Raw genomic sequence first — 22465 nt, 5'->3', positions numbered from 1 at the left:
GAGGCAATGGTTGGGCGGGCGGGGGTAAGCACCAGGGAAGAGTGCAGGCTCTGGGGACCACCAGGACCTCATTCCCTTCTCCATGCAACCCTGAGCGACTAACCAGCCACTCTGAAGGACCCCCATTTCCTCACATGGAAAATGGAAGTGACACCATTCATAACAAAGTAGTTGCAAGTACCTGGTGACTTCATTCCTGCAAAGCGCTAGAATAGGATCTAGCACATACTAAGCCCTCAATAAATACCAAGATCTTAACTATTACTTACTTATTTGATCTCCTGGACTGTATTTAATTTCATCCCCATTTTCCCAGTGCTCAGTACAAAGCTGGCCCAGAGCAGACTCCGAAAAATGCTTCTGAATGACTAAATGGATGCATAATGCGTGGGTACAGGGATGCACAGGTGAATGAGTGTGTGCACAGATGCAAGGATGGATGCCTGAGTGCATTGATACATACCACAGATGGATGGGTGCATGGACACGGATGCATGCATGGGTGTGAATGCACGCATGCATGGATGGGTGCGTGAATGTGGATGCATGCATGGATGGATGGGTGCATGGACATGGATGCATGCATACAGACGCATGCATGCATGAACGGGTGCACGTGTGGGTTGATGCTTGGAGGGAGGGAGAGACCGAGAGAGGAGTAGATGAGAAGTGACCCCTGTGGACAAGACCTGGAGCCAAGGTGGAAGATCTGCAGAACTCACCCTTCCTAGCCGTAGCTCCCTTTCTAATAAAGCACACTCCACCTCTGTTGATCTCTTTGTCTTGTTCAGGATTTGGCTCTACAACATTATTACACCCAACTTTCAGGTATTTTGAAGAACTGTCACACTGTGCAGGAACAGATCACCCCATCCTGCCTCATAAAGACCACTGGTGATCAGCGTGGGTCCCCATCATAGGCCTCCGTCTACACCACACCACAGCCAAAAAGAAGACAAAGGGATCTGTGAGATCCCCTTTCTTAGTGGCCTCATTTCAAAACAAAGTCCTATCTGGATCCTATCAAATGGGCCAGTAACTGCAAAAGTGATATTCAAACAGGAAAATTATTAGGTGAATCCAAGTGGGTAGGAATTTGCACCCTTCCCCATGGTTCTACCAAATGTCATGAGCCAGACCCACAGGCGTGGCCTGGGGCAGCAGGGACCATGCTCCACCCTCCTGCTCTACGTCTGCACCTGCCACACCAGCAATTCCATCCAGAGAGATGACAACATCCATCCCCTCTCGACCCAGAGCGGGAAACTCAGCACAGAGATAGCCATGCAGAACTGGGCTTTGTGCACAGAGCAAACATGAGGGGCCATAACGCAAACATTAGAAGGAAAACAGTCTGGTTTAGAAACCTGTATCTAAAAAACTTGTATTTAATAGGAACAAAACTGAGGCTTTTTTTTTTAATAAAAATGGGGGGAATGCATAAAATTTTATCTAAACTTGCAGCAGAATTGAAAGTACCTTTACCTTAGGTTCCTAGGCAGGAAAAAACAAAAATTAAAAATAGAAAAGAAATACAGACATATATGCCCATACTCTTCCCCTAGAAGCACAATGCAGAGGGGGAAATCACAGTCTGGGTTTGAGTCCCAGCTCTGCCTGCCCCGAGCCCTGGGTAGTGAGTGCACTTCTCAGGCTGCTCCCCATGTGTGCTGGGGAGCCTCTGTGAGCTGCACCCTGTGAGGCCCCAAGCCAGCCCAACTGCAGCAATTGCTCCACCCATGTTGTCTCTTATGAAACCCAACACTGCATGGCTGTGCAGCAAGGCCTCGAAGTGTCTGTGGGGGGTGAGCATGGGGCTGACTGGACTCAGCAGCAGTGCCCGGTGTGAGAGAACCACTTACCCTACCCAGGACATCAAGAGGCAGCTTTGAGTTCATGAGGACTGGCTTGACTTTGTCTCCAGAAAGCAAACCACTGATGGGTAAGAGGCTTTCAAAAATTCCATCAAATTTTGCCTTTTCTTCTACCTAGTTGGAAAGAAACAGCCTGAGTGAAAAAGTGTGAGAGTCCAAAATGAGCCCTGGCCTGAAGCTGATTGAAAATGGGCAAGGACACAGCACTGGCTCACCTAAGAGTACAGGACTGTCCTACTGCACTTCCAGAGTGAACTCTAGCCAGAAGGATACAGCCCTCTGGTGACTATGGATCTGGTGGCCAAGATCAACAGGGGAGAGAGGAGCTGGGCTTCACTCTCTGCCACAGGGGATGCCTGGGAGACCAAGGTCATTCCTACCTACCTCCTCGCTCACTAGGATGAGAAAGATGAAAGAATGAAGACTGAAATCTGGATATCAATCCATAGAACTTAAACAACTAAAGAACCAAATATAAAAATAAACCAAAGATGTAAGCAACTAATTATCAAAACCAACTTTAAGCATAAGAAGTCCTCTGTGTCTGACAATAAAAAATAAATAAATAATAAAGCTCCTCAGGAACAGAGTGAAGGGCTGGGCAGGGTTTGCAATGCAGAATAGCAGCCTCTACCATTCTGAAATGCAAAATGCGGGCAGCATGTAAAGGGAGCTGTCAGTGAGGAGGGTCTGGGCAGGGGCCTCCAGTCTGCCCTCCTATGGAAATAAAGCCTGTGGCAAGGGGAAGTGAGGATATGGCAAACCTCTCACCACTCTGACCACAAGCTGGAGCCACTGGGAGCCCTAGGAAAATACTCTCGACAAGTGTCCATCAATGGAACAATGGATAAACAAAATGGTCCATCCATACAATGGAACATTATTCAGCCATTAAAAGGAATAAAACACTGATGCACACTACAATATGGATGATCCACAAAAACATTACGCAGAATGAAATAAGTCAGTTACAAAAAGATAAATGTTCTATGACTCCACTTACATGAGGTCCCTAAAGTACTCAGATTAATAGACAGAAAGTAGCATGGTGGGTGCCATGGGTTGGGGGAGGGGGAATGGAAAGTTAGTGTTTAATGGGGACAGAGTTTTATTCTGCAAGATGAAAACGTTCTAGAGATGGACAGTGGTGATGGTTACACAACAACGTGAATGTGTCTAACACTACTGAACTATACACTTAAAAATGGTTAAGATGGACCTCTAGGACAACTTCAAGCATACTAACATTCACATCATAAGGGTCCCAGAAGGAGAAGAGAGAGAGAAAGGGACAGTGAGCTTATTTCAAGAAATAGCTTAAAATTTCCAGAACCTGGGGAAGAAAACAGATATCCAGGTCCAGGAAGCACAGAAAGTTCCAAATAAGATGAATCCAAAGAGGTCCACACCAAGGCATCATGATTAAAATGGCAAAAATTAAAGATAAAGAGAGAATCTTAAAAGCAACAACATAAAAGCAAGTAGTTACATACAAGCAAAGTCCCATAAAACTCTGCTGACTTTTCAGCAGAAATTTTACAGGCCAGAAGGAACCAGCACAATATATTCAAAGTGCTGAAAGAAAACACTTACAACCGAGAATACTCTCTACCGAGCAAGATTATCATTCAGATTTGAAGGATAAATAAAGAGTTTTACAGACAAGCAAAAGTAAGAGTTCAGCACCACTAAACAAGCCTTATGAGAAATGCTAGAGATTTCTCTAAGTGGAAAAGAAAAGGCCACAACTAGAAACAAGAAAATTATGAAAGGAAAAAAATCTCATTGGTAAAGGCAAACATACAGTAAAGGTAGGGATCAACCACTTATAAAGCTAGTAGGAAGGTTAAAAGACCAGCAGTAAAATCATCTATTTCTATAATAAGTAGTTAAGAAAAACACAAAATAAGAAGACGCAAAATACGATGTCAAAAACAAAATGTGGTGAGGGGAAGTAAAAATGTACGATTGTTAGAATGCGTTCTAAATCTAAGAGAGCATCAACTTAAAATACTCACCTATGCATACGTTGTTATACATGAACCTCACAGTAACCACAAACCAAAAACCTATAATGGATCTACATAGACACAAAAGAGAAAAGCATCCAAACATAACACTAAAGAAAGTCACCATATCACAAGGGAAAAGAGCAGAAGAAAAAAGGAACTCAGACTTCCCTGGTGGTGCAGTGGTTAAGAATCCGACTACCAATGCAGGGGACATGGGTTTGAGCCCTGGTCCGGGAAAGATCCCACCCCACGGAGCAACTAAGCCCGTGCGCCACAACTACTGAGTCTGCGCTCTAGAGCCCATGAGCCACAACTACTGAGCCCGTGTGCCACAACCACTGAAGCCCACGTGCCTAAAGCCTGTGCTCCATAACAAGAGAAGCCACCACAATGAGAAGCCCGCGCACCACAACGAAGAGTAGCCCCCGCTCGCCGCAACTAGAGAAAGCCCACGTGCAGCAAGGAAGACCCAACGCAGCCAAAAATGAATAAATAAATTTAATTAAAAAAAAAATGGGAATAACACCACCAAGAATTAGAAAAGCATGCATTTAAAAAAAAGAAAAAAAGGAACAACAATAATAAAACTACCAAAACAAACTGAAAATAATGAACAAAATGGCAATAAGTACATACCTATCAATGACTACTTTAAATGTAAATGGACTAAATGCTCCAATCAAAAAACATGGAGTGGCTGGATGCATAAAAAACAAGACCCATCTATATGCTGCCTTTAAGAGACTTCAGATCTAAAGACACACACAGACTGAAAACGAGGGGTTGGAAAATGATATTCCACACAAATGGAAATGAAAAGAAAGCTGGGGTAGCAATATTTACATCAGACAAAAGAACTGTAAAACAAAGACTGTAACAAAGGACAAAGAAGGGCATTACATAATGATAAAGGGGTCAATCCAACAAGAAGATACAACAATTGTAAACACAGATATGCACCCAACATAGAAGCACCAAAATACCTAAAGCAAATATTAACATAAAGGGAAAAATTGACAGTAATACAATAATAATTGGGAATTTTAATACCCCACTTACATCAATAGATCATCTAAACAGAAAATCAGTAAGGAAAGAATGGCCTTAAGTGATACATTAGATCAGATGAAATTAATAGATATATATAGAACATTCCATCCCAAAACAACAAAATACACATTCAAGTGCACATCGGACATTCTCCAGGACAGATCACACACTACAGCACAAAGCAAGTCTCAATAAATTTAAGACTGGAATCATATCAGTCTTTCTGACCACAACAGTATGAGACTAGAAATCAACTACAGGAAAAAAACTGCAAAAAACACAAACACATGCATTCTAAACAATATGTTACTAAACAACCAATGGGTCACTGAAGACATCGAAGAGAAAATCAAAAAATACCTGGAGACAAATGAAAATGGAAACAAAGTGATCCAAATTCTGTGGTATACTATTGTAAATCAACTATATTCCAGTAAAATTTAAATATTTTTTAAAAAATCTATGGTATACAGCAAAAGCAGTTCTAAGAGGGAGTTTATAGTGCTACAAGCCTACCTAAGGAAACAAGAAAAATCTCAATCTAACCTTACACCAAAAGATACTAGAAAAAGAAAAACAAACAAAACCCAAAGTTAGTAGAAGGAAGGAAATAATAAAGATCAAAGCAGTAATAAATGAAAAAGAGACCAAAAAGACAATATAAAAGATCAATGAAAGTAAGAGCTGGTTCTTTGAAAAGATAAACAAAATTGATAAGCCTTTAGCCAGACTCATCAAGGAAAAAAAAAAAAGGGCCTAAATAAATAAAATCAGAAATAAAACAGGAGAAATTATAATTGACATCACAGAAGTACAAAGGATAATAGGGGATTACTATGAACAATTATATGCCAACAAATTGGAAAACTTAGCAGACATGGATAAATTGCTAGAAATGTATACTCTCCCAAGACTGAATTAGGAAGAAATAGAAAATGTGAACAGGCCGATAACCAGTAATGAAACTGAATTAGTAATTTTAAAAACTCCCAACAAAGTCTAGGAACCAGACAAATTCTACGAAACATTTAAAGAAGAGTTAACACCTATCCTTCTCAAACTACCGCAAAAAATTTAAGAGGCAGGAAAGCTTCCAAACTCATTCTACAAGGCCAGCATCACCCTGATACCAAAACCAGACAAAGAAAATGACAGGCCAATATCACTGATGAATATAGATGCAAAAATCCTCAATAAAATATTAGCAAACCAAATTCAACAATACATTAAAAGGATCATACACCATGATCAAGTGGAATTTATTCCAGGGATGCAAGGATGGGTTCAATATCAATAGCATAACATTAACAAATTGAAGAATAAAGATCATATGATCATCTCAATAGATGCAGTGAAAGCTTTTGACAAAATTCAGCATCCATTTGAGATAAAAACTCTCCAGAAAGTGGGTAGAGAAGGAACATAATTCAACATAATAATGGCCATATATGATAAGCCCACAGCAAACATTATACTCAATGGTGAAAGGCTGAAAGCATTTCCTCTAAGATCAGGAACAAGACAAGGATGCCCCCACTCTTGCTACTTTTCTTCAATATAGTATTGGAAGTCCTAGATGCAGCAATCAGACAAGAAATAAAAGGAATCCAAATTGGAAAGGAAGAAGTAAAACTGTCCCTGTTTGCAGATGACATGATACTATACATAGAAAAGCCTCAAGACACCACCAAAAAAATACTAGAGCTCATCAATGAATTTGTTGCAGGATGCAACATATACAGAATTCTGTTGCATTTCTGTACACTAACAACGAACTATTAGAAAGAGAAATTAAAGAAACAATCCCATTTACAGTTGCATCAAAAACTATAAAATATCTACGAATAAATCTAACTAAGGAGGTAAAAGATCTATACTCAGAAAACTGCAAGACACTGATGAAAGAAACTGAAGACAACACAAACTGATGGAAAGATATATCGTGCTCATGGATTGGAAGAATTAATATTATTAAAATGACCATACTACCCAAGGCAATCTACAGATTCAATGCAATCCCTATCAAAATACCAATGACATTTTTCAAAGAATGAGAACAAATAATTTTAAAATTTGTATTAAATACAAAGGACTCCAAATAGACAAAACAATCTTGAGAAAGAACAGAGCTGGAGATATCAAGCTCCCTAACTGATGTTACAGAACTACCGTAATCAAAACAGTACAGTACTGGCACAAAAAACAGACACAAAGATCAATGGAACAGAACAGAGAGCCCAGAAATAAACCTATGCACTTATGGTCAGTTAATCTAAGACAAAGGAGACAAAAATAGACAATGGAGAAACAACAATGTCTTCAATAAGTGGTACTGGGAAAACTGGACAGCTACATGTGAAAGAATGAAATTAGAACATTTTCTTACACCACATAAAAAAATAAGCTCAAAATGGATTAAAGACCTAAATGTAAGACCAGAAACCAGAAAACTCCTAGAAGAAAACATAGGCAGAACACTCTTTGACATAAATCATAGCAATATTTTTTTTGGATCTGTCTCCTAAAGCAAAGGAAACAAAAGCAAAAATAAAGAAATGGGACCTAATTAAACTTAAAAGCTTTTGCACGGCAAAGAAAACCACCAACAAAATGAAAAGACAGCCTACTGAATGGGAGAAAAGATTTACAAATGATTTATCTGATAAGGGGTTAATATCTAAAAATATACAAAGAACTCATTCAACTCAATATCAAAAAACAACCTGATTAAAAAATGGGCAGAGGATCTGAACAGACATGTTTCCAAGGAAGACATACAGGGCTTCCCTGGTGGCACAGTGGTTAAGAATCCACCTGCCAATGTAGGAGACACAGGTTCGATCCCTGGCCGGGAAGATCCCACATGCCGTGGAGCAACTAAGCCCGTGCGCCACAACTACTGAGGCTGCACTCTAGAGCCCATGCTCTGCAACAAGTGAAGCCACGACAATGAGAAGCCCGCACACCGTAACGAAGAGTAGCCCCTGCTTGCCTCACCTAGAGAAAGCCCATGTGCAGCAACAAAGACCCAACACAGCCAAAAATAAAAATTTTTTTTAAAAAAGATAGTGAACTTTATATTATGTGTATTTTACCACAATTTTTTTAAAAAAAGAGAAAAAACAAATCAGAGCACAAGCAGACACTGTGTACTCGAGTCACCATAAGCAATGAGAATCCCAACTCCCTGCATCCGCCTGGAGTGTGGAACTCTCCCTGGATCTGTCAGACTCGCTGGCTCAGGCTTCAGGAAGCCCAGGAACTTCCACCACAGAAAAGAACATTAACACTTGTCACCGTTTCTCTGAATGGACTGCAAAGCTCTCTGCCCCACCACAGTGCCATTCCTGCCCCAACTCCCCTCTCCAAGGCCTCACAGGCTCCTCAGCCGCCAGCTCTTCTCTTGAGGCCTCAACACAGTTCCTGCCAGAAAGGGGCCGAAATGGTTCAAGGAATAATAAGATCCCTTTGGCACCATTTTCACAACAAAGCAGCTGCTTTTCAAAGTAGGCGCCGTGCAATTGGACTACAGAGAAAGAAATCCTTCGGCACTGCAGCAACATGCTTGATTGCTCACAAAGGCAACTTCCTGACCCCTCAGTCACCTGAGGCCTCTTCCTGCCCTGTCCCTGCACCCCGACCTCTCCCATATAAACCCTTTCAAGGAGGGAACACACCAACCCCATAAAAAGGGACAAAAAAGCACTTGGGGCTGGGGGGGTGGGTGAGGGGTGTCTATTTCATAGCAGGACTGCTATTAATGTCAGTATTTAAACCAGATAAAAGTGAGGAAATGTGACAACCCGCTCACAGTGAGTTGGGAGGAGGTCTTATTACTGGGAGACTGTCTCCAAGCCATACACAAGTTGCCTTCTGGAGTAAATTCCGCACTTATTAGGAGACACCACTCGTTTTTCTTTCTAGAAGCAGTAACACAGCTCTACAGCCACAACATCCTGTCCTAAAAAGAACACATTAAGTGTTGAGAGAAGCTTTTCAAAAAGCAATAGGAGCAAAACAGAAAGGAAAGAATTATAACGCATAAACTGCTGGAAATAACGAAGAAAGCTACGAAGACATCCTGGAAGTCTTCATGCTTGAGAGTTCTCACAATTTCTCCTTCTATCCTGATTAACCAACCCAAGCAGCAAAACCACAGAACATGACCTAGAAATACGAGATTTCAACTGTAAACATTTCAGAGTCCAACATCTGAAACTTACCTAACTGCCTTAGTAGGCAACACCCAATTATAGGAAAAGGGGATAGATAGCCTTTGCAAAGACTCTAATTTGGAAAAGTATTTTGTCCAACTTCTGTGGCATACTCACTCTGAAACAGAGTGGATGATACAATCGTCCTATGAAATGTTCTGAACGTCATAAATGGCTAAACGACTGCATGTGAAAGACAGCCGAGGGGCGCCTTCCCCGGTCACTTACCCTCACAGCCCAATGGGCCTCTGCAGAAGGCGGCGTGACCATCAAAGGGCTGCTGGTGTCGTGCTGAGGAGAAAGAGGTACATTGCACTGTAGCTGGCACAGAATTCTACTACTGGAGGATGTGTTCACTATAAGGGTACACATTTCAAAGTGCTTTCAAAATGGAGAAAAACCTCAAAAAGTTAAACACAGGATTACCATATAACTCAGCAATTCTACTCCTAGGTATAGACCCAAAAGAACTGAAAACAGGTGTGCAAACAATTCCTTGTGCATGAATTATTATGTCCACCAACAGACGAATGGATAAACAAAATGGGGTAGACCGCACAATGCAATCTTATTCAGCAACGAAAAGGAATGAAGTACTGACACATGCTACAATGTGGATGAACCTTGAAAACATTATGCTGAGTGAAAGAAGCCAGCTGTATGACTCTATAAAATGTCCAGAACAGGCAAATGCATAGACAGAAAGCAGATTAGTGGCTGCCAAGGGTTGGGGGAGGGGGAAATAGGGAATGATTATTTAATGGGTGTAGAGTTTTCTTTTGGGGTGACGAAAATATTCTGACCAGTTAGAAGTGATGGTTACCATAATATTGTGAATGCACTAAATGTCACCCAATTGTTCATTTTTAAACAGTTAATTTTAGATTATGTAAATTTCCCTGCAATTAAAAAAAAATTAAAAAGAGGGAGAGAGAAAACATGGAGAGATAGATAAATAGATGATATTAGAAGAACGTGAACTTGAAGGATTTTGACACTTACAAACTTAGGCGGCGGCATGTTCAAATTCAGATTGCTCAAGGTAACTTCGTGGCCGCTCTGTGCACAGGCCACTAGTCTCAGTGCAACATAGAAACCCTGCAAATCCAAAAAAGGGGGAGGCGTAAACCCCACCCAGCTGGCAGCGGCAGTGGCAGAGCTGTCTGCAGCAGTGGGCTTTGGGGAAAGAGGGATTTCAGTTTACTTCAACAAGGAAGACCACATGTGAGCAAGTCACTTACAGTGTTGAGCAGAACTGGTCTCACCCTGGGAGCACTGTTTAAATGAATATGCTAAAATGGACTTAGCCCATTGCTTTCTGAACACCGTAAAATTTCAAATAAATGTATTTTCAAATAAATGTATTTTCAAAAATAATCTCAACATTTAGGAAATGCTAGATTGTAAAAGTAGCAGACTGCAGTTTAAGAGTCTAAAGGATGGTTCAAATATGCGTTGACTTTTTAAAAATGGTTTGAAATAGACACAGTTGTTTGGGAATTGACACTCGCGATTCCCTGGGATGCCCCTGGCCTCACTGAACAGAGCATCTCCTATTCACCCTCCCTACTCCCCAATGGCCTGACGTGGACTTCACTTCCCACATAAGGACAAAGGACCTGAACCAGGCCAGCAGGGGCCTTGACTCCTCCTCGCCCTCCTCCTAACCCAGAACTGGCCATGCCACAGTCTTAGTGGACTCGTGTAGCATCACCTAGTTTTTTTTAAATTGGTCAACGGGCCTAAGAACATGGACTCTTTTTAAAACTGTAAACACAATTATGGTTTTAAAAACTTCTTCAAAGAGATGAGCACTAGAGCAGCTTTTCTCAAGCTGATGTCTACAGAATGCCCGTGTAGAGTGTAGAGAAATGGGGACATTAGTAAGGTTAGAAGAACTGCATTAAGCAAAGTTAACAGGGCTCTCTTACACAAAGATCCTCAGAACCCTTAACACCCAGATGTGTACTGTGAATCTCAAGCGAGGGAGGAAAAGCTAACGGTGCTTTCCCGACGGGTCAGATCACGGACAGTGAGACACCAGGAACAACATCCCTTGGAATATAGTTTGGGGAAAGACTGAACTAAATTAAAATATGACCACTTAAAAATCATAAGTACTATAACATTCCATTTATAGAACATTCTCAAAATGACAAAATTATGTCAGAGAAGGAACCAGTGGTTGCCAGGGGTCAGGGTGTGACTACCAATGGGCTGCATGAGGGAGACTCTGGGGTCTGAGAATGTTCTGATCCTGACTGTTGTGATGGTTACGTGAATCTATGCAAGTGATGAAATTACATAGAACTATATACGACAGAAACAAAAACCACAAGAAAGTGCAGGTATCAATAAAACTGGTCAGCTCTGAGTCAGGCTTCTGAGCAGTGTGGTTTGGTGAGAGCTGGGAAATGACACACGGGAACTCACTGAACTATTTTTTGCAACTTCCATCAGAGTCTGAAGTTATTTCAAAATAAAACGTTTTGAAAACATTTCAACTGCTTGTAAGCACACAAAATATTACCAGATACGCTAACCATGAAAGATGGCTCCAAGAGTTCAAAAGACTTTTATTTCAAAATGAAACCTTCCCGTTTTAACAGTCTGATGTCCGCACTTATGACCAGTAATACTTGTCAGTGGAGACAACGAGGAAGGAAGTGGAGAGGTGACCCGGCCTGGGGGCTCTGGCCCAGCCCCTCCACTTGCTCTGTGTATACGGGTATATACCTGTTTGTCCAAGAACCCTTTACCTTCTGGGTCGGCCAAGTCCCATATCTGTAGAAACACAAAAATGCTCGTGAGTGCGACCACTGATCATTGACTGTTTAATCACAAAACAGGAGCCACCATCGCTACATGTGGGCCTTATGTATACGCCACAGCAGCCACAGACTCAGAACAGGTGAATAGCTTTCACCCCTCCCTCCCCCCAGGGGCACACAGCGGTCCGTGGCAGAGCCCAGAGAACACCCAGGTACACCTGGCTCCAAGGCCAACATAAATCCATAGCTATCAAGATCCCAGGGGCACTCAGGCCTCTTGTCTGCTATGCAAGCAAAGGGTGGCAGTAGCCATCAGAGCACTTGGATCTACCAATTACAGACCCGAGACGCTCACAATGGCCAGCTCACTTCCAAGGGAAGTACAGACTGCATGAAGAGGGGTCTGCACAGGCCGGCCTTCACCTGCCGGGGGAGCCCTGAGGGCGGCCACAGAAATCGCTATCATTCATCACATACCTTCCCAAGGATAATGTCTGAGAGCCCAGACTTCTTTAGAAAAAGTGCAGCTTCACTCGCCCCAACTCGCCCTGTGTATGCTGGGTCTACCTGGAATTGGGGAGCAACACTTGAGACAAGGCTTCAGCAACAGAGCAGCAGGTAAAAGCATTACCCATGACACTGGCTGCTAGCTGATAATTTGGAAACAGAAAGGGACGAAAGGCCTTACTGGGCTGCAATTCACAGCTGTGGTTTCTGAGTCACTCACTCTAATTTCAATCCAAAAAGACACTAGTGAAAACTTACCTGCTTGTAATAAGATTCATATAATGGATTTCCAGTGGGAATCTGTAAACAAAACCACAGATATTGGTCAAAGGTGGACACAAAACCCTTCTAAAAAAAAGTGTCCCTCAATTCTGTTATCACTAAAATACACAACAATGAAAATCAAAATTTATGCACTTTAAACGTGCTCTATACGTGGACTGTAGTTTATTTTCAGAGATAACACACTTAACTCGATTTAGAAAAAGGAAATGTTAATGCTCTTAAATAATCCCGATTCCAACACAAACAACACAGTCGTTCAGGAAGGAGCAGCAGACCAGAGCCGTTTTCTATTCACTGACCGATGGGATTTCGGTGTGTCCAGGAGCTCAGAGGGAAAAGACACCCTTATCCTTTGAGATCGTTCTCTAGCTCCGGAACCAGAACAGGAGTTTCTGCACATCATCATGAATCACCAGTCACAGAAGCTTCAGACTGGTTTCCCTGCTCCAGGTCTCATCCCCACCCATCTCGTCCTCCACCAGCCGCCCACCCAAGGGCTGCGCAAAAACCACTGACCAGCCCCGGCCGCCAGGAGCGAGCTGGTCAGTGACTGCTCCCACAATGACAGGCAGGAAGTTCAAAATCCTCAGCTTGGCACGGAAGACACTCCGTGTTCCAGACATTCCAGATTCCCCAAGATGTCGCTGTTCAGAGAAGGTAACCACCCAGTCTAGGATCAAGCGGCAAATTGAGGCCACGCCTGGATTCAGCCTGGTTGGCGGCCAAACCCTCACACATCCCACCGTGTCACGGTCTCTCTTCCCAACCTCAGCAAGCCACCCGCCAGTGGGGAGGAGGGGATCTGCAGGAGTATGCCAGCAGGGGTAGGAATTCAGCAGCCACTAAGATGTTAGCTGTAAAGGCTTACACGTGTTGGTCTTTTACCTCATGACGGGAAAAAAGCAGGACATGGCTAACTTGCCGTTGATTTAGTGAGCAAGAAAAGTGAAGACACCATTATGCTTAATCTTATGGAAGAACTGGTGTGTAAACAGGTAAAGAGAAGAATGCCAGGAAAAATGAGTACCAGATGAGAGGCGGGATGACAGTGTTTATTTTAAAAGTCTTTGAATGCTGTTGTGCAACTTTTCATAATGAATAAAACTGGGGGGAGGCGGGTTCCCTTCAGTTACAATCACTGATTTGAACCAGCCCAACACTTGCATTCCGCTGTGCTGTAAAAAGTCATTTCAGGTTAAAAATAATGCCCAGATTACAGTCAGCTCCTCTGGAGGATGCCAACACCTGCAAATGCAGAAAGAAGCGAAAGTACAAGAACACCAGCAAGAGAGAAGGAAAACAGAAGGAAAAGAGCAAAAAGATCTGAAAGGCAGCAGAGGAAAGTCAAAAAAAAAAAAGAAAAACGGGAAAAGAAAGAGGGAAATCCTGAAAAGGCAGAAAAAGCTAAAAAACTAGGCAGAACAATGTGAAAAAGCAAGAAAGGAGGGTAAAGGCCAATGGCTTGAGAAACAAAAGGCGACAACACCAATAAGAAGAAATGAGAGCTAAGTGGGGAATTCCCTGGTGGTCCAGTTGTTAGGACTCTGCGCTTTCACTGCCGTACTAAGATCCTGCAAGCCACATGGCGCAGCCAAAAATAAAAAAGAGCTAAATGTACAGCTACAGCAGCTCCCTGGAGGGAGGGTTCCTCCTGCCCTGGGCCCCTGTGTATACTGTCCTGGGGGAGGCTGTCGCCTTTAGCTTCTTATGACTTAGATGGCAATGTCCACCATCACACCCTGTTTGATCTCCAGGGTTTAAAACCCCACATGAACTCATACAACTCAACAGTAAAAAAACAAACAACCCAATTAAAAAATAGGCAGAGCATCTGAACAGACATTTTTCCAAAGAAGACATACAGATGGCCAACAGGTATGTGAAAAGATGCTCAACACCACTAATCATCAGGGAAATGCAAATCAAAACTACACTATCTCACCTCACACCTGTTAGAATGGCTAGCATCAAAAAGATAAGAAATAACAAAGTGTTGGAGAGGGCGTGGAGAAAAGGGAACCCTTGCACACTGTTGGTGGAAATGCAAATGGGTACAGCTGCTATGAAAACAGTATGGAGGTTCTTCAAAAAGTTAAAAACAGAACTACCATATGATCCAGCAATTTCATTTTTGGGTATTTATTCAAAGGAAACGAAAACACTAAGAAAAACAAACAAACAAACAACAACTCCATGTTCACTGCAGCATTATTTACAATAGCCAAGCATGAAAGCAACCTAAATATTTACTCATCGATGGATGAACAGATAAAGAAACTGTGGTGTGTACACACACACACACTCATGCACACAGAGGAATATTATTGAGTCATTAAAAAGAAGGAAATCTTGTCATTTGTGACAGTGTGAATGAACCCTGAAGACATTATGCTAAGTGAAATAAGTTAAACAGGGAAAGACAAATACTGGATGATCTCACTTATATGTGGAATCTAAAAAACAAAAACAAGAAACCAAACTCACAGATACAGAGAACAGATGGGTGGTTGCCAGAGATGGGAATAGGGGGTAGGTGAAATGGGTAAAGGTGGTCAAAAGGTACAAACTTCCAGTTATAAAATAAGTCATGAGATATAATGTACAGCATGGTTAATATAGTCAATAATACTGTACTGTATACTGAAAGTTGCTAAGAGTAGATCTTAAAAGTTCTCATCACAAGAAAAGAGATTTTATAACTATATGGTGATGCATGTTAAGTACTGTGATCATTTCACAACGTGTATAAATAGCAAATCATTACATCGTACACCTGAAACTAATATAATGTTATATGTCAACCATAACCTCAATTTAAAATAATTAACTAATTAAAATTAAAAAAGCTCTGCATGCTTTCAAAACACATCTCCCCGGAGAAGTAAGGCTGAAAGAGGAAGCAAAGTCAGGCAGGCTGTTGTCATCTATCAGTAAAGGTAACCGTGCTGGGTCTAGATAGCACATCCTGTGCCCCGGCTCATGGAAATGGAATGCAGAGACCCTAGGGACCCCCACCTTGACAAAGGTCCCCTTCCTGCCAGCAATCAGAGAGGCACGGGTCTGAAATGCATTTCCAGTGGGATTTTTTTAAGATCTCATGGTAAGCAAGAGAGAGGTTTCCAAGCTACTACGATTCCAATGAAAAAAAGTTACGATATTTGGAGCATAGATGGTTAATAACTGTCTCAAACTTCCCAAACGCTTCTGAACTAGATCCATAATTAAGAGGAACAAGACCCCAAATAGTCCAGAAAAGGCTCTGAAGCCCCAGGCCCAAAGCTTGGACCATCGATGCTAAGGGCTCATCCTACAGACAGTCTATGGCCAAGTGTTGATCCCAAATGACCCACAACTAACGGAAAACCACAGAATATGCCTCACCCATTCCTCTCTAAGTACAGGAATCAATTTGGGTAACCTGGGACAGTGACAGCAGTGAAAGGTTCTGATTTAATTACACATACCTCAGGCACTACATAAGCAGAAGGGGGAGTAAAGGGAGAACACCAACAGATCTAATGGCACTTCCTCTTACCACACTACTTCCTCCTGGCGACAGCGGAGTCACACCTGCAAGCTGCCCAATACACCGTTGCAACAGAGCTGAGGATGAATGCTGCTAAGGCCTCGAGTCCCCAAGTGACAGGCAGAGACCTTGGACACAAACAGCTTGTTGGTAAAGGCAGCCGCTCTGCTGGGACAGAGCCCCCTGAGAGCTGAGAGTGGGCACCAGAGCTGCCCACCTCTGCCTAACCCCAAAGCGAGCCCAGAGGACAGGCCAGGGGACAAGGCCTTCAGTGTAAGAGGCTGCAGACAGCTCTGAGATGGCTTCAAGAATGGACGGAGCCGGCCCAGGAGGGTGTTCTCCTCCACCAGCCCACTGTGCTAAGACGCCATCTTTGACTCTGAATTATTCATTGAAGTTCAATATAACTTTCAATTTGATCTTTCAGTTGATCTCCTAAAATACTAAGAAAAGTTCCTGTGGCCTCTTCGCTCTAACCTCCACCCCAGAGGCAACCTACAAATGCGGAGACTGGGAGGGCAGCACATCAGGGAACATCCTTCTGCTGGGAGGCCTTTAAACTCCACAGTTCATGCAAGTGTGCGCAATTTTAATGCTGGAGAAAACCAGCTTGAGATGAGGAACACAGCAGTACTACTTTGGAGGGGAAACCCTGAGGACTGGGGTTCTGGCCACACCTAACCCTCTCAGGATTGAGTCCATCCAGCTCTCTGATTCCTGCTTTCATCCATGGGCGGGAGCTCTTATGCAAAACAAAGCAATGATCGCTGGCCTTGCTTGTTTCAAAATGACATTTGTAAAGCAAATTAATTTTCATTTTAAAACTTTTAGAAAAGTATAATGCCTTGTTCTGATAAATAGTGGATCACATTTACTGAGCCTCACTATTTTCTATCCTGTACCTCATTTAATTGTCCCAAACAATGCTATGGGCAGGTACTACTGTTCGTCCCAATTTATGGGTGAGGAGACTGAGGTTACCTTGCTCAGGGTCACACAGCCAAGGAGTGACGGAGCCAGAGGAGACCCAGGCCATGTGGCACTAACCTACTCTGCACCCTGCAAAAACAGCCCAGGCATGACAGAGCCAGACACAGGGCCACTGCACAGCCTCCCGTGCATGCTCACCTAAGAAAAGGCAAAACACGTGATTATGTCATGGTACATTTTATTCAACAGGCATGGTCAAAGTGCAAGACTTGACTTAAGCATATGAACTAACTTGAAAACCAGCGCAGCCTGCCATTTCCTCAGGAAAACTGAGACCCCATAACGGCTGTGTTTTTCAAAGCTGTTGCCAAGTTTTGCAGGAAGTTAGGCACTTTACACCAAAAGACATCCCTGTCTGAGTTCCTCCTTGGAAAGCAAGATGCTGACTCAAAAACAAGGCTAGAGAAGTGCTCACTTGATAATCCTTGCACTTCGCCTTCCACTTAGAGATAGTTCCCCTCACTATTTGCACAACCATTACCTTGGCGGTGCGCACGGCCCTCCAGGCAGGCCAGACCACATTCTGCAGGTAAGGAAACCGGGACATAACTCAGTAGCACTCAAAGAGCATCAGCAAAAACTGGGGCATCCTGAACCTCCCTGAAACTGACAGCTCACTCCAACTGCCAGATGAGAAGTTTCTAAGCCAGAGCTAAGGTGAACACTGCCGAGAGAACTGAGACATGAGAAAGAGCTTTCATAAATCCTGAAGAAAAAGACATCCCAATTTAAAAATGAGCAAAGGATAAGAAAAAGGTGATTCTGAAAGAAGAGATGCAGCAAAGTTAGGGGAGATGTTCAATTTAGGTACAGCAAAATAGAATGAAATGCCAGTTCTTTGCTATCAGGTTGGCAAAGTCAAAGAGAGGTGCCATGCAGGGTTGGCAAAGGTGGCAACACATCTTGGGCCCTGCCAGTGGGAAAATAAACTGAGTGGAATGGCCTTCTGGAGGCCAAAGCAACAACATGTGATAAGCAGGCTTATCACATGTTAAGCCTGATACGCAGGCTTAACATGATTCTTTGTTGATACAGATAAGATTACTCTAAAATTTATACAGAAAGACAAAGGAGTTAAAACAATGTTGAAAAAGAATAAAGTGGGAGGAATCAGTCTACTCAATTCCAAGGCTTGCTATAAAACTACAGTAATTACGACAGTGTGGCAGTGATGGAGGAAAGACACGTAGAACCATGGAACAGAACAGTGAGCCCAGGAACAAACCCACACAGATGCTCCCAGTTGACTTCTGACAAAGGTGCAAAAGCCACTCAGGAGGAAAGAGGCCTGTTCCACAAATGGTGCTGGAGCAACTAGCCATCCATTGGAAGAGAATGAGCCTGGAGACCTAAGTCTCACACTTTTTACAAAATTAATTCCAGGTGGATCATGGACGTAAATGTAAAACTATAAAACTTTTAGGAAAAAACAGGAGAAAGGGGCTTCCCTGGTGGCACAGTGGTTGAGAATCTGCCTGCTAATGCAGGGGACACGGGTTCAAGCCCTGGTCTGGGAGGATCCCACATGCCACGGAGCAACTGGGTCCGTGAGCCACAACTACTGAGCCTGCGTGTCTAGAGCCTGTGCTCCGCAACAAGAGAGGCCGCGATAGTGAGAGGCCCAAGAACCGCGATGAAGAGTGGCCCCAGGGCTTCCCTGGTGGCGCAGTGGTTGAGTCCGCCTGCCGATGCAGGGAACGCGGGTTTGTGCCCCGGTCCAGGAAGATCCCACATGCCATGGAGCGGCTGGGCCCGTGAGCCATGGCCACTGAGCCTGAGCGTCTGGAGCCTGTGCTCCACAACAGGAGAGGCCACAACAGTGAGAGGCCCACGTACCACAAAAAAAAAAAAAAAAAAAAAAAAGAGCGGCCCCTGCTTGCCACAACTAGAGAAAGCCCTCGCACAGAAACGAAGACCCAACACAGCAAAAATAAATTAATTAATTAATATTAAAAAAACAGAGGAGAAAATATTCAGGATCAGGGGCTGGGCAAAGAGTTCAGACTTGCCACCAAAAACCTGATTCATAAGGAAAAAAAATTGATAAACTGGACCTCATCAAAATTTAAAATGTTTGATCTACAAAAGACCCTGATAAGAGGATGCAGAGACAAGCTACAGATTAGAAGGAAATACAGCTGACCCTTGAACAATGTGGGGGTTAGGGGTGCCCACCCTCCACACAGTCAAAAATCCGAGTGTAACTTATAGTCAGCCCTCCATATACAGTTCCTCTGTACCTGCAGTTCCACATCTATGGAGTCAACCAACCTCAGATCAAGTAGTACTGTAGTACACATTTACTGAAAAATAAAAAAATAAATTTTTTTTAAATAAAGAAAAAAGAAAAGAAAAAATTCACATATAAGTGGACCTGCACAGTTCAAACCTGTGTTGTTCAAATGTCAACTGTATTTGCCAATCACATATCCAACAAAGGACTAGTATCTGCAATACATAAAGAACTCTCAAAATTTAACAACAAAAAAGGAAACAATCCAATGAGAATAGGAGCATAAGACATGAACAATTCACCAAAGAGGATATACAGATGGCAAATAACCACATGAAAAGATGGCCAGCATATCGTTAGCTAGGAAATGTAAATTAAAAACCACTGTGACAGGGAACTATATTCAATATACTGTAATAACTGATAATGGAAAAGAACCTGAAAAGTTACACATATAACTGAATCATTTTGCTGTACACCTGAAACTAACATATTATAAATCAACTATATTTCAATTAAAAAAAAATTGTCTTGAAAAACCACAGTGAGAGGCCATCACACACCTATTGGAATGGCTAAAACAAGAAATAGTGATACCGGGACTTCCCTGGTGGCACAGTGGTTAAGAGTCCGCTTGCCAATGCAGGAGACATGGGTTCAAGCCCTGGTCCAGGAAGATTCCACATGCCATGGAGCAACTAAGCCCATGCACCACAACTACTGAGGCTGCACTCTAGAGCCCGTGACCCACAACTACTGAGCCCACGTGCCACAACTACTGAAGCCCGTGCACCTAGAGCCCATGCTCCACAACAAGAGAAGCCATTGCAACGAGAAGCCCACGCACTGCAACAAAGAAGAGCCCCTGCTCACTGCAACTAGAGAAAGCCCGCGTGCAGCAACAAAGACCCAATGCCCAAAGCAGCCAAAAAAAAAAAAAAGAATCCACCTGCCAAGGCAGGGGACACAGGTTCGAGCCCTGGTCCAGGAAGATCCCACATGCCATGGAGCAACTAAGCCCGTGCACCACAACTACTGAGCCTGCGCTCTAGAGCCCGCGAGCTACAACTACTGAGCCCACGTGCCACAACTACTGAAGCCTGCATGCCTAGAGCCCGTGCTCCACAGCAAGAGAAGCCACCGCAATGAGAAGCCCATGCACCACAACGAAGAGTAGCTCCCGCTCGCAGCAACTGGAGAAAGCCTGTGCACAGCAATGAAGACCCAACGCGGCCAAAAATAAGAATAAATAAATAAATAAATTTATTTTAAAAAAAAGAATTGGTGACACTGGTAAGCATGCAGAGAAACTGGATCACTCATACGGAGCTTGTGGGAATGTAAAAAGGTACAACTACTCTGGAAAACAGCTTGGCAGATTAAAAAAAAAAAAACTAAACTATAAACATGCAACTATCACAGGACCCAGCAACTGTCCTGGGCATTCATCCAGAGAAATGAAGACTTAAGTTCACAGAACATCCTGTACTCAAATGTTTAGTGCAGCTTTATTCATAATCGCCCAAAACTGAAGCACGCCAGATCTCCTTCAATGGGTAACTGCTTCAATGAACCGTGGTCCCACAGCACCATGGAATACTACTTGGCTATGAAAAGGAATCAACTACGGATATACACAACAACCCAGGAGAATCTCCAGAGGATTATACTGAGTGAAAAAGGCCAATCTTCAAAGGTTACATACTGTATGATTCCACTGTACATTATTAAAATGCTGAAATTATACAAATGAACCGATTAGTGGTTGCCAAGGATCAGAAAGGAATGAGATGGGAGGGAAGTGGGTGTGGCTGTAAAAGGGCAACTAGAGAGATCCCTGTGGGGATGGAACTGTTCTGCATCTGACTGTAGCCATGTCAATGTTTTGGTTAGGATGGTGTCCTACAGATTTGCAAAATATTACCACTGGAGAAAACCAGATAAAGAATACACAGGATCTCTCTGCATCATTGTTTTTTAACAATTGCATGTGAATCTACAATTACCTCAAAATTTTAAAAATTAAAAAAAAAAAGACTCAGGAGATCTCACAACCAAACACAAGGTGATATTTTTAGATAATCACGGAAATTTGAATATGGACTGGGTATCAGATTATTATTAATTAAGCTGTGGTATGGCACTGTGGTAATGTAAAAGAAAACAGTCTCAGCTACTAGAAGTGCATATTGAAATATGATTTCTAAGATGAAAAACACTTGGGTAAAGACATTTGCAAAACGTTGGCATCTGTTGTGAACGGGTGGTGAGTACATAGGAGTTATTAAACTCTTCCCTCTACTTGTAGTGTGCTTAAAATTTTACATAATTAAAGACGAACATGTGATGTGTTTCTGCCCTGGCAAGGATTTTAATGGTACAAGCTGCTTCAGGTTTAAGTGTGATAAATGAAAAGTAGCTTTATCACTGGCAGGATCGTGCTTTTGTCAAATGATAAAAACCAGAATTCCTTTATTTGTTAATTTCTTTAACAAATAATTTCTTTTTATTATTTGACAAAACCAGAATTTGCTTTTGTCAAATAATAAAAACCAGAATTTCTTTAGGCCTTCCCGATACTCTAGGGTCTCCTCCTGGGATTCTGTAATGATCAGATATGCAGGAAGGCAGAAGGGCAAGAGGGTTGGATCAGTTTGCCCTTCTTCAGGGCGGGACTGCAGGTGACAGTAAAGGACTGGAAATAGTCAAGAACTAGTTAAGCCAATAATGAACTGCTGTCTCCTTGGGACAGAATACCACAAAGCGGTAAAAATGGCACAGGCAGAACGTTTACGATGTTTGCTCAAGTGAAAAGGGAGGGCCCAAATCAGCACGCAGTTATGACCTGGCTGGTAAGCACACAGTGATCACATCCACTTGGATCTAAACCTGGCAGGACGGACACCACATGTGTACAGTGATTCCTACTTGTGAACTGGTTGCCTCTCCCGGCTTTCTGAGTGCTCCAGTGATCCACGTTAGCACACACTGCTTTTTGTAAAT

At 42.7% G+C, this 22465-nt stretch overlaps 1 protein-coding gene across 17 annotated transcripts in view; it reads right to left on the bottom strand.

Moving 5' to 3' along the window:
* EPS15L1 (epidermal growth factor receptor pathway substrate 15 like 1) overlaps positions 1–22465 on the bottom strand; it is a 101075-nt gene that overhangs the window by 65298 nt on the left and 13312 nt on the right. For 15 of the 17 annotated variants that reach the window (XR_011246402.1, XR_011246400.1, XR_011246403.1 and 12 more), the window contains exons 2-7: positions 12687–12728; positions 12399–12488; positions 11887–11934; positions 10153–10248; positions 9379–9441; positions 1863–1988 (exon numbers count right to left, since the gene is read on the bottom strand). Coding sequence is in view for 13 of the 17 variants with exons in the window: in XM_060008110.1 (XP_059864093.1) it covers positions 1863–1988; positions 9379–9441; positions 10153–10248; positions 11887–11934; positions 12399–12488; positions 12687–12728 (465 nt within the window). In the remaining 4 variants the exon portion in view is untranslated. The remainder of the gene's footprint in view (positions 1–1862; positions 1989–9378; positions 9442–10152; positions 10249–11886; positions 11935–12398; positions 12489–12686; positions 12729–22465) is intronic. The other 2 variants (XM_060008116.2, XM_060008113.1) reach the window with 2 other exon arrangements.

Source organism: Delphinus delphis, chromosome 3 (genome assembly GCF_949987515.2).
Source record: "Delphinus delphis chromosome 3, mDelDel1.2, whole genome shotgun sequence".
Classification (NCBI taxonomy): Eukaryota; Metazoa; Chordata; class Mammalia; order Artiodactyla; family Delphinidae; genus Delphinus; species Delphinus delphis.
The sequence above is the reverse complement of the archived record's forward strand: the minus strand, read 5'-3'. Positions and strand labels throughout refer to the sequence as shown.